The sequence below is a fragment of the Entamoeba nuttalli genome, assembly GCF_000257125.1.
Source record: "Entamoeba nuttalli P19 unplaced genomic scaffold asmbl_3698, whole genome shotgun sequence".
Taxonomy (NCBI): Eukaryota; Evosea; order Mastigamoebida; family Endamoebidae; genus Entamoeba; species Entamoeba nuttalli.
The window spans coordinates 1-11,364 of record NW_008576273.1 but is presented as its reverse complement, the minus strand read 5'-3'; the positions used below and the strand labels follow the sequence as shown (position 1 = coordinate 11,364).

Sequence of the window (11,364 nt, the reverse complement as noted above, 5' to 3'; positions counted from 1 at the left end):
TTCATTCTATTTTATAACGTTTGATGAATGAAATATTTTAATTCTAAGTTTATTATACATTTGATTATTTAATGAGTGTTGTTTTATTTTCTAATTAGTTATTGATTTATCAATAACTAATTTAATATTAAATTCCATTAAATTAAAAAAATAATGAATTTTAAAGTAACACTATACTTTTAGACAGTTATTTAGTTATTTACATTTCATCAATAAATAATAACCATTTTTATCATAACATTAAACATATTATTTATTTTGTAAATTTAACGAAATTGAATTTATTTTAACCAAATTAACTAAAATTTATTATTTTAATTAATACCAAACCATATTTATAGTACATATTAATAAATTTTCGATGTTACATTATCCAAATAAAGAGTTATTTCCTGTTTTTAACATTTAAATTACAAAGAAACTTCTTAAAATAGCTTGTCTTTAAGGAAAAATTCAAAAATTGATTTTAGTTTTTCAACTTTTAAATATAAAAATTTAAGTTCTTATGAGAATGAACATTATTCTTTGTCTCTTTATTTTAATTTCTTCATCACAAACATGTGATGAATTTAAAAATTATTCATACAAATCAATTAATGAATCATTTAATTGTTTAAATTCTGTTTCAACAACAATTTCAGAAAATAAAATATTAGTTGATTTATTACATACATACTTTGAAGCATATGTTTATAAAGATATATTAAAAGCACCTCCTCAACCTAGTTTTTCAAGAACTTATTATAAATCAGTTGATATTGATACAGAATTGAAAAATATCAATATCAATACATCTTGTCTTTATGATTTTTTGGTTGATATTCAAAAAATTATTATTTCAACTGGTGATAGTCATTTAAATTTTTTTATTAGACCAGAACAGGGAAAACCAAATGCATTATTCTTTGACTTTTATTATTCACTTCCATTTAAAGTATCAATATCAAATACAAAACAAATGTACTTACTTCCACAATCTCTAACTGATCCATTCAATGAGTCAATTCCTATTTCTATTGTAAGAAATCAAGATATTGTGGTTAAATATATTAATGGAAAAGACCCATTCTATGTTATTAGAAGATTTGCTGACTTATTTGTTCCTTTAAAATGTCCTCATGCTCGATTCACGAATGCACAAAAGTCATTTACATTTGGGTCTATTGGTAGAACCCCATTACCTAAATCTTATTTAAATACGAAATTTGAAATTGAATGGGAAAATGGAGAAAAGGATGTTATTTCATATTTTATTCTTCGAATTAACCGCTCTTCTATGTCCAAAAGAGCCAGAAAAAAGGTTGATGGATTATATACTTCAGGTATTGGAAACATATTATTACCAGAAGATGTATTTGATTCTCTTTCCAGAGGTTACAATAAACTAAAGAAAAATGAAGATCTTGGGTATGTTTCAAATGACAAAATGGTCAGTTGTTCTGTTAATACCACAAAGAAAATAAATACTTTTGTATTAACAAGTTTTGCTCCTGATGATGATTGGCAGAATTATCAACTTGTGATTAAACAATGCATTAATTTGTTTGATGAAAATTCATATCCAATTCAAATTATTCTTCCATTGAATGGAGGGGGATATGTCACATATGCCCAAAACATTGAAAAAATCTTTGCACCTCATGATGACGTTAATTTGATTGTTAGTGCCAGAATAAGTAATTTTACTGAAAAAGTCATGAAACAAGTAGAAGCAAAATCAATTAAGAATCCTCCTAATTGTCAGCCTAGAGAAAAAACAAATGTAGATGTATTAGGTGATTGGTATATGAATCCTAGGATAATTAACTATGGAAATAATGAACATAAAATAATTCAGCCATCTCTTATAGATGAAAATGGTGAAATAATAGAAAGATTTATTAATAATCAAAGAAAACCAACAGATATTGTTGTTTACACTGACTCATTTTGTTTTTCTGGATGTTCAATTTTTACAAAAGGATTAAAAGAAAGAGGAAGTGCTATTATTACTGGATTTGGAGGAGACCCAAATGGAAATATTGACGAATTTGAAGTTGGTCAATCACCAACAACTGTTTTGTTTTTGAATGAATATCTTGGAAAAAGTTCAGACCCATTTATTGGTTATGGATATGGTCTTAGTTTGAGTTTCTTTGAAACTTTTAGATTTAATTATAATTACAATGAAACAATTCCAAGAGAATTTCTCCCTGATATTGTTGATGAAAGAGTTGATATATTTTCGTTTTCTTCTAATGATTATTCTGCTTTCATTGAATCTACTCTTACTATTATTGAAAAATATAAGACTAGATGTAATCCAAAGAATAAAAGACTTGTAAAGAAAACAACAAACTGTGACTCTAAAATCAAAATACCACATGCACATGGTGGTTATGAATGTGATGACAATGGGTTTTGGTCAACAAAATGTGTTCCAACTTATTGTGATTATGGATATCTTTTTGATTTTGATACTAAGAGATGTATTTTGCAATCATGTCCAATTGTTCAACCAGATGGATTTCATGATATAATTGATCCTGAAGACCCTTCTAGTCAAGAAACTTCAACAAGTGAAACTACTTCAAGTGGTATAAACAATGTTTTTATTCACAAAACTCATTTCATGATTATTGTATTGATTATTTTCGTACTTTAATTAAATTTATTATTATAAGTATTAGAGTACTTTAGTTTTTAGGAAAAAAAGTTAAATAAAAAAATAATAATAATAGTCTCTTGAATGTCTTTGGTCTCTATCATTTCTTCTGTCATAACGATCATATCTCAATCTTCTTTTATCTTCATAACTTCTGTCCCTATAATAATCTCTTTCACTCCTAGAATATCTATCTCTATACGTGTCATTATGATTACTTCTTCCTCTTGAACGTGACCTAGAACGACTTTTCCTTCTTTCATTATAATAACTGTTATAATCCTTTACTTTTTCATTGCAGTTGTCTATTTTCATCATAGTTTTCTTTTCTAATGAAGCTAATAAATCATCAACTAATGCACTTTCTTTCTTAGTAACAATTGGTTTATGTTCATTCTTTGATTTAATTACTTTATTTGAAAGAACAACTCTAATAGGATGATCATTAAAACTTGAACCATCCATTTGTAATGCTCGTAATGCAGCCTCTTCAGTTTCAAATTCGATAGTAACTTGTCTAATAGTAGTTTCTCCAGTATTAAATTCCATTAAGTTAATATTTCCACACTTTTCAAAGTATTTTTGAATTTTATCATCAGAAGCATTTCCAATATTACGAACACAAATTGTTTTTCTTAACTTTGTTGAAGCCTTACTTTCAGAATTAAAGTTATTCTTTGAGTTTGTTGTTTCATTGTCTTCATTCTTAAAAATCTCCTCAACTTTTTTTATATCTTCGGGTTTTTCCATTAAAAAAACAGATAAAGGTAAATCACCAAGTTCAGCTTTTTCAATGTATTTACATGTTTCTGTACTATCTTTTTCTTCATAAAGAATGTAGTAATACCCACAAAGAATTGGATGGGTAATTGTTTTAATTTGTTTTAAATCAAGAATAATACCAAAATTCTCAAAAATTGAGTACAAATCATCTAAAGTCACTTTAGGAGTAACGTTACCAATAACCACAACTTTATCAATGTCTTCACGTTCTTTAATGTAAGGAATGAGAAAATAAGGGATGTGTTGTTCTATTTCCATTTTATATTCTTTAATTCTTTTTTAATTATTTTTTTAGTGTTAATACTTATTTATTGTATATTTGTTTTATTGTGTTTGCAAAGTTTTGATATTCATTTGGTAATAAAAAAATAAATTTGTCATTTAATTAATTTTATTTTTTATTTAATTAATAAAACTTGTGAATGTTTTTAATATTATTAAAAATTAAATGTTGTTATATAAAACGAAAATAGAGTATAAACAAATATCAAAAAATCATAAAATAATTAATGAAGTATTAATAGAATTAATTTCTATTGTTCTTTGTTCATCCAAGACTAGTCACACACCTTCATCATTGTCTAGTAATCTTATTGGATATTTTTTATTTTTATAGAAAAATGTTCCATGACATCATTCTTGCTCCTAATGACAAATGTCTAACTTATTTTAGATTGTTAATTTCATTTTTCTAATTCTTTAATTGTTTTAATATATTCTTTATTTACAATGCCATTGACTGAAATTACTATTTAGTTTATTTTATTGTCTTTCTTCTTTTTCTTATATATCTATTTCTTTTCTTCAAATGTCATCATCAAAGTTATTTCATTTATTACTCTATTTCATTGTTTTTTTATATTTTTCTTTATTTCTTTCTTATTTATTATTTGTGTAGTTTTACCTCATTTATTCATTTCTTTTTTGTGTTTATTTAACTCTCTCTATTTTCATTTTATTTTAGACTGAATTTACTTTTTGTTGTCTATTATTCTTTTTCTTTTCACTGCTTATTTCTTCATACTCTCCTTTTTCAATTTATTTATTATATTATCATTTTTATTCTAATTTCATTTTTTGTTGATATTAATATTTTCTGTTTCTTATTGACACTATCTTTATTATCATCATAAATAACTCATATTTTCTTATTCATTTTTTTCTTTTTTTTATTTCTCTTTTATTAACCCATTTTCCTTCTATTACTTTTAACATTCTTTTACACATTATTGCTATATCATTCATTCTTCTAAATCTTCTTGGTTGTTTATTTCTTGGTTGATTTTCTTTCAAATATTTAATGTTATATTCAACAATATTGATTGTATATGTTGTATATATGATTTGCACAGAATAATGTTTTTTTCTTTAAACCTTTTAATAAGTATACAATGTGATTTTGGTTTATATTCTACAAAAAAAGAAATTCTTTGTCTAAAACTTTTTATAATGAAGAAAATATTATGGTGATGATATATAATTTTTGGATATTTTTCATTTTAAATCTGTTGGTAGATTATAATGACTCAATTTCAATAAAAATTTCTCTGAAGATTCTAATAAAGAGAAGTTAGATAATATTTATGAAATATCATTTTATAAAAAATATTGAACAACCAAATTTATATTGATGAAAATCCCATTAAATTAAAGAGGAACCTTATAAACTTGAGAATACAACTGTATTCTATAACTTTTCATTAAATTAGTAGAGGATTTACCTATTTGTTTAATTAACTTGAAGGAACAACTCTTTGAATGGTTCTGTTATATGACTATTATTCTATTTAACTTTCTTTTATTGATTATAACTATGAGTATAAAACATAAACAAAGAAACTGATGTTAAATTTAACATTTTTATAAAACATTGTTATGAATCATAACTCAAAGTAAATTTGAATGAAATTAAATATAATTAAAAAAAAAAGAAATACTTGATAGCCAATAATAAGTTATTAAAACACAAAAAAATACAACATTAAAAGAAAAAGGGGTTTTATTAATAATTATTCCATAAACTTTTGATTAACTCAAAGATTAAACACAGAGAATATTAATAAATCAAAAAAACCTTAACAGTTTAATAATAGTTTAACTCAAATAAAAACGGGAAACTTCTATTTTTAATTTTTCCCGTTTTTAATAGAATATTTAAACTGAAGTCTAACAAATTATTTTCATTAATCAAAAATGTCTATTAAACCAATAAAACTTGTTATAATAGGAGATGGAGCTGTAGGAAAGACTTGTATGCTTATTTCATATACAACCAATGCATTTCCAAATGAATATATTCCAACAGTATTTGAGAATTACAATGCTACTGTTGTTGTTGATGATAATAAAATTAATCTTGGAATATGGGATACAGCAGGACAAGAAGAATATGATAGATTAAGACCATTGTCATATCCTTCAACTGATGTTTTTTTAATATGTTATTCAATCATGTCAAAGGCTTCTTATGAAAATGTAGAAGGAAAATGGGTAAAAGAGATTAGAACACATTGCCCTGATACTCCATTTTTATTAATTGGAACAAAATCAGATATTAGAGATGATTATGAACAACAACAGATTATTAAAAACAAGGGAATTGAACTTATTTCTCTCAATGAAGGACAAGAGATGGCTCAAAAAATGGGTGCAATAAAATTTATGGAATGTTCAGCCTTAACTCAATCGAACTTAGTGAATGTTTTTAAGGAAGCAATTCGTGCAGGAGTTAACTACAAAGATTCTCTCTTTTCAAAATCATCAAAAAAGGAGACAAATAAGCATAAATGTAGTCTTCTCTAATTAATATAATGCATTGTTTTTGTTAATGTTTATTCTTTTTTTTTAAAAAAACAGAAAGTTCAATTTAATAAACACTTAGACAATATGATTTAATAATTCTCTTCCTAGACGCCAGAGTATTTCAGTTGTTATTATTTCGTGTGATGGTGTTTCTATAGAATATATATCATATAAAATTATTCCTTCAAGTGAAAATTTAGGAAATATTTCACATTTGAAATTAAAAGAATCTAACAAATCAATAAGACCCATAACAACATATACTCTTCTAATAAGATATATTTTTGAAGTTTTAGAACATGAACCAAATTCTTTTTTAATATATTTTAATCCATTAAGATATAACAAGTCTTCGTTATATATTCTATCTTTAATAATGATATAATCAATTTCATATTTCCCATTAATTAATTTAAAATTAATTCTTCCATTAGTGTATAATAATAACAAAAATACTAATCCATTCACTGTGAGTTTATTTAAAGTTTCATTTAAATCCATATTTTAATCATATAAATGAGAAAGATGAGATTAGGTATTTAAAATATTCCATTATTCATTCTTGAGTCTTTAAAAAAAACTTCTTATTAATAATATCAAAATTAACTAATTCATTATTGGATAAATAGAATTAATCTTTTTTTGTAATATATCAATACAACACTCACTCTGAATAATTTGAATAGATCCAAATGATTTATCAGTCAAATTCCCTTTTGTTTTAATCAATGAATGATAACACTGAAACATATTAATGTAATTAATTTTTAATTTTAAAGAATCGCAATGAACTATTCTTAATATTTCTAATTGAACCTCAGATAAGTCAATAATAGCTGAATGGTTATTAACTTTATACATAAATATTTGTTTAATACTATTAGGAAATATAATTCTTTCACAAACAACATGGTCTAATCTTAATGTTTGAAGCTCAGATATTTTATTTATTAGTAAATTATCATTTGAATTAAAGTTATAAATTTCTAATGTACGAAGAGAAGATAAATAAGAAAGTTGATTCCAGTTAATATCTTGACAATTATTCAGAATAAGGCAAGATATATTAAGACCATCTAAAGAAGTTGGTAAGTAATCAATTTCTAATATTTTTAAGTTTGGAAGATAAAGAAAAGATGAAATAATTGAATGTTCCATTTTTAAATAATACAATGACTTGTCTTTAATATTAATTTTACTATTTTGAATCAAAATATTTTTTGAATTTGATGTTATTGTTTGAAATCGTTTACTTTCATTTCCATTTTTTGTCTTTTTACAAACATCAATAATTTTTTCTTCAATAATTTGGTTAATACATGTTTTATTTAATTCACTTTTATACCAATTAAATTGACTTGAAAAAATAAATTTTAATGGTTTATTAATTATTATATTATTAATATCCCATTCAGTTTTAAATTCAATTTGTTGTTTCTTTTGAGAAAAGAAAAATGGGTTAAATGGTAAGTATTGATTAAATACTTCTTTAAATGAAGAAATACCACAATCCCAGAACGTCCACTTATTTTCATATGGAAGAATAATACAATCATTTCCATTCCAATAATCACAACATATTTCAAATGTTCTTATATTATTTCTATCTTTATTTCTATAAAAATCTCGTTTATATTGAAGCAACGTACATAATATTTCATTTGTTGAAATACTTCCACCCATAACTTGAATAACACAATGTTCAAATTTATTATACTTTAATAATAATAATGGAATAAATGTCATATCAACTGATTCTATTGAACTTTTTATTCTTAATAACTCAAGTTTCTGTGTTTCATCTCCAAAACACTTTTTCCATGGCTCTTTTATCTCCATTTCTATTCTACACTTTTTTAAAAAATGAAATTGTGATATATCAATTGGAATTTCTTTAACAATTACATTTAATTCTATTACTCTTGACCAAATCCAATTATTTCTACTAAAATCTGTGTCTAATGACTCAACTATTCGTATTTGATCAAACCTTCTTAATTCATTTGAACAATGTTGAATGAAATCAGATAATATATTAACAGTTTGTAAGTTAGGGTATATTGTTAACTCTTTCCAAAAAGAGTCAACAGCTTTAAATTGATAAAAAACATCTCTATTCTCTTTTGTAGGAAGAATTAATGGATTTGTTTTAATAAAAAGTACTGCTTCATAACACTTTTTATTTACAAGCATTAAATCCATGACAGTAGTGGTCGTATAAACATAACGAATAACTATAGACAAATAAAATTTTTCTAGGTTTAAATGCATTGTTGTGGTATTGGTAAGTCTAAGTTTAAATAAAATTTTAAGATGCAGAGAATAATCTTATTGTCACAACTTTCTTATCTGACAATTTGAAAAGAAAAGAAACCAACATATATTATAAGACTAACATTCACAAGAGAATTATCTCAACGTAAGTAATGAAGAGGTATGAAAAAATTAGTTTTAACCCTAAAATTTTAATTGGATCACTTTTACAAAGTGGTTCAACAACTTCTACTTCACTTGCTTCTTCCTTGCTTAACGGTGATTCAGAGGATATATTTGGTAAAACTAGAATTGATGAACGGAAGAAACGTGTGGAAGAAATTACTCCTAAAAAACCTCCAAGGAGTCGGCTCCATGAAGACTATACTCAGCCAAGGAGAATGAACTTTATCTCTAAGCCAACTATAGTGGAACCAGTTTTAGTTCAATTAGATAGTCATACTCTAAACATCTCTCCTATTCTTAAAAAATCTGAGTCAAGTACTTCTAAAGAAGAAATAGTATCAGATACTAGTGAATATGAATTAGATTCAATCTGGAAGTTGGATAAAGAAAGAAGTAATGAAGGCACTACAAAAGAAAGAGAAAGAAATCAAAATAAAATATGTACAAAACAAGAAATAAGAAGAACCATAAAAAAAAGAATTGAAAAGTTAAGAAAAGGACATAGAAGACGAGTAACTTTATGGAGAGCAGTCCCATATTACTGCTATAGATGGGGGATGACAGAAGAAGAATTATTAGATGATGTTGAACATAATAAGTATATCTGTTTTACAAAGTAATGAAAAGAAAACTAGAGCAACAAAATAATCAATTCTATCTTTTTAAATGTACTTTTCATTTTGTGTTATAACTATTGTTTGTCTTATAAATCAGAACTATAACAAGTTAAAAAATAAACTGAAAAGAGATGAGACATGTTATTTTAAGAAAAGTATATACATTCATAAATTTAATTATTCTTTTAATAAAAAGTTATAACAAAGATTAAACAATACGAATTATTTTGTTCCAAAGAAAATAAAAATACAAATATTATTCAATTTATTTTTAGAGAGTGAATCAATGATGAAATATTTTTTAAAAAAGTTATGCTTGTCTTTTTTAGGATATTAAAGTATGACGTAATGATTATCCTTGAACTTACAATAACAATGATATAATTATTTACTCATAAGAAATTATTGAAATTATAAAAACTATAACAACTGATTTATGTAATATAAGTTTTTATACTGGTTAAGAGTCAAATAATACACAGCAGTGAAATAACTTATTATGCGTAATGTCTTAAAGTCATTAAGAAAAAAAGATTGGTGTCTAATAAAAAAAATACCAAACCCAAATTTGATTTTAATAACATGAGTAAGATTAGTCAATGAATTTAAAAAAGTATTTATCTAAACATTAAACCAAATTTATACTTTAATAATAGAAATTAATCTGAAAAATTAATTAAATAGTATTAGAATTTATATAGACTCAATCCAAAAAATATTAAAAACCATGCTTTTCTCATTAGAAATTGACTTAGTATTACTTCATACTTTAACACTAACACATTATACTAATTGGAAATATTCTCTCAACAAAATTCTTTAATAATTTTATGATAAAACATATCCAATCAGTGAAATAACAATAGAAATAGTTTTAATATATCAATAAACACATTAAAATTTTTATAAAATCCAATTTAAGTGTAGAGTTTAATGAAATAGTATTGAAGAAAAAAATGAAGAACTACCTGAAAAGAGTCTCTCAAAAACCCTTACTATAGAACCACTAAATACTATAACTTTAGTATTTATTTTATAAAGGACTTTAATCCTTCAAAAAGAAATTGATTCATTTCTACCCATAACAGAGTCATTCTAAAAATATTCATAAAGAATGAAGAATTTAACAAATGAAATGTTTAATAAACCAATTACTTAAACACTAATAAAGAATTAATAAAGAATAACATAAAAATAAAATAACAGAACATACTACGAGAAATTACTTATTTTTAACCATAAATAGTACCAAGAATCAAAACATTTAGGATAAGTACATTCTCAAATATAATAGATTGTACTGTTTCACCAATCTATTAACCCTTTTTACTCAAAATACTATTCTAATTTTAGATTTTAAATAAGAAAGTATTTTTAGATAATTCCTTTTTTTTAAGAAAATAAAGACCTTTATCTTTATGTTAAAAAGCTAAAATATTATTAAAAATCAATAAAACTGCTTTTTCTTATTAATAAATAGACAATTTCTTCTTTTTGGTAAAACCAATTTAAGGATGCAGTCCAACTTTATTTGATTGCTAAACTTGGTGTTAGAAAATTCTTTGCTTCATCGTAAAAAGTATAGCGAAAAAGGCTGGGATGAAGAAAGGGCTTCAGAAAAACGTAGACAAACGTGGAAGGGGTATTTAAAGTGAGACCTAGAAGTAGATTATATAACAAAGAAAAGATGAGTATTTCATTTAAAATTCATTATGTCACTGTTCCTGATCAAGTATTATTCGTTGTATTTGATGATGGTAAAGAAGTCCCATTAACATGGACTGAAGGTCATTATTGGGTTGGAAATTATAATTATGAAGCTCCAAAACATTATACATGGCATTATGTTGTGAGAAGTTACGACTCTGGAAAGAATATCAGAGAAGAAGAAATTATCGGAACTCGTGAACATGACTTTGTTAGTAAAGCACAAGTCCATGATTGGTGGTTTTACCCATGGTTAACTGAAATTGTTGAAGACCCATCTGAAAAGGAATTAAAAGAGACTGAAGAAAGATTAAAGAGAGAAGCTGAGGAGGCTGAAAGAAAAAGAAAAGAAGAAGAAGAGAGATTAAGAAA

The 11,364-nt window shown here is 24.4% G+C and overlaps 6 protein-coding genes across 6 annotated transcripts; 3 read left to right on the top strand and 3 right to left on the bottom strand.

The window, feature by feature from the left end:
- Positions 1 to 505: 505 nt before the first annotated feature.
- ENU1_077820 (hypothetical protein) lies at positions 506 to 2,644 on the top strand (the record flags this gene model as incomplete). Its single annotated transcript, XM_008858598.1, has 1 exon — positions 506 to 2,644. One exon carries the CDS (start codon positions 506 to 508, stop codon positions 2,642 to 2,644), a length of 2,139 nt encoding a protein of 712 aa, XP_008856820.1.
- A 38-nt stretch (positions 2,645 to 2,682) lies between these two features.
- ENU1_077810 (RNA recognition motif domain containing protein) lies at positions 2,683 to 3,685 on the bottom strand (the record flags this gene model as incomplete). The annotated part of the gene is made up of 1 exon (XM_008858597.1): positions 2,683 to 3,685. The coding sequence occupies one exon, from the start codon at positions 3,683 to 3,685 to the stop codon at positions 2,696 to 2,698; it is 990 nt and encodes a 329-aa protein (XP_008856819.1). The 3' UTR covers positions 2,683 to 2,695.
- Positions 3,686 to 5,620: 1,935 nt separating this feature from the next.
- Positions 5,621 to 6,229, top strand: ENU1_077800 (Rho family GTPase; the record flags this gene model as incomplete). The annotated part of the gene is made up of 1 exon (XM_008858596.1): positions 5,621 to 6,229. The coding sequence occupies one exon, from the start codon at positions 5,621 to 5,623 to the stop codon at positions 6,227 to 6,229; it is 609 nt and encodes a 202-aa protein (XP_008856818.1).
- A 75-nt stretch (positions 6,230 to 6,304) lies between these two features.
- On the bottom strand, positions 6,305 to 6,730 carry ENU1_077790 (hypothetical protein; the record flags this gene model as incomplete). Its single annotated transcript, XM_008858595.1, has 1 exon — positions 6,305 to 6,730. One exon carries the CDS (start codon positions 6,728 to 6,730, stop codon positions 6,305 to 6,307), a length of 426 nt encoding a protein of 141 aa, XP_008856817.1.
- A 105-nt stretch (positions 6,731 to 6,835) lies between these two features.
- ENU1_077780 (hypothetical protein) lies at positions 6,836 to 8,431 on the bottom strand (the record flags this gene model as incomplete). Its single annotated transcript, XM_008858594.1, has 1 exon — positions 6,836 to 8,431. One exon carries the CDS (start codon positions 8,429 to 8,431, stop codon positions 6,836 to 6,838), a length of 1,596 nt encoding a protein of 531 aa, XP_008856816.1.
- Positions 8,432 to 8,655: 224 nt separating this feature from the next.
- Positions 8,656 to 9,288, top strand: ENU1_077770 (hypothetical protein; the record flags this gene model as incomplete). Its single annotated transcript, XM_008858593.1, has 1 exon — positions 8,656 to 9,288. The coding sequence occupies one exon, from the start codon at positions 8,656 to 8,658 to the stop codon at positions 9,286 to 9,288; it is 633 nt and encodes a 210-aa protein (XP_008856815.1).
- Between the last annotated feature and the right edge of the window lie 2,076 nt (positions 9,289 to 11,364).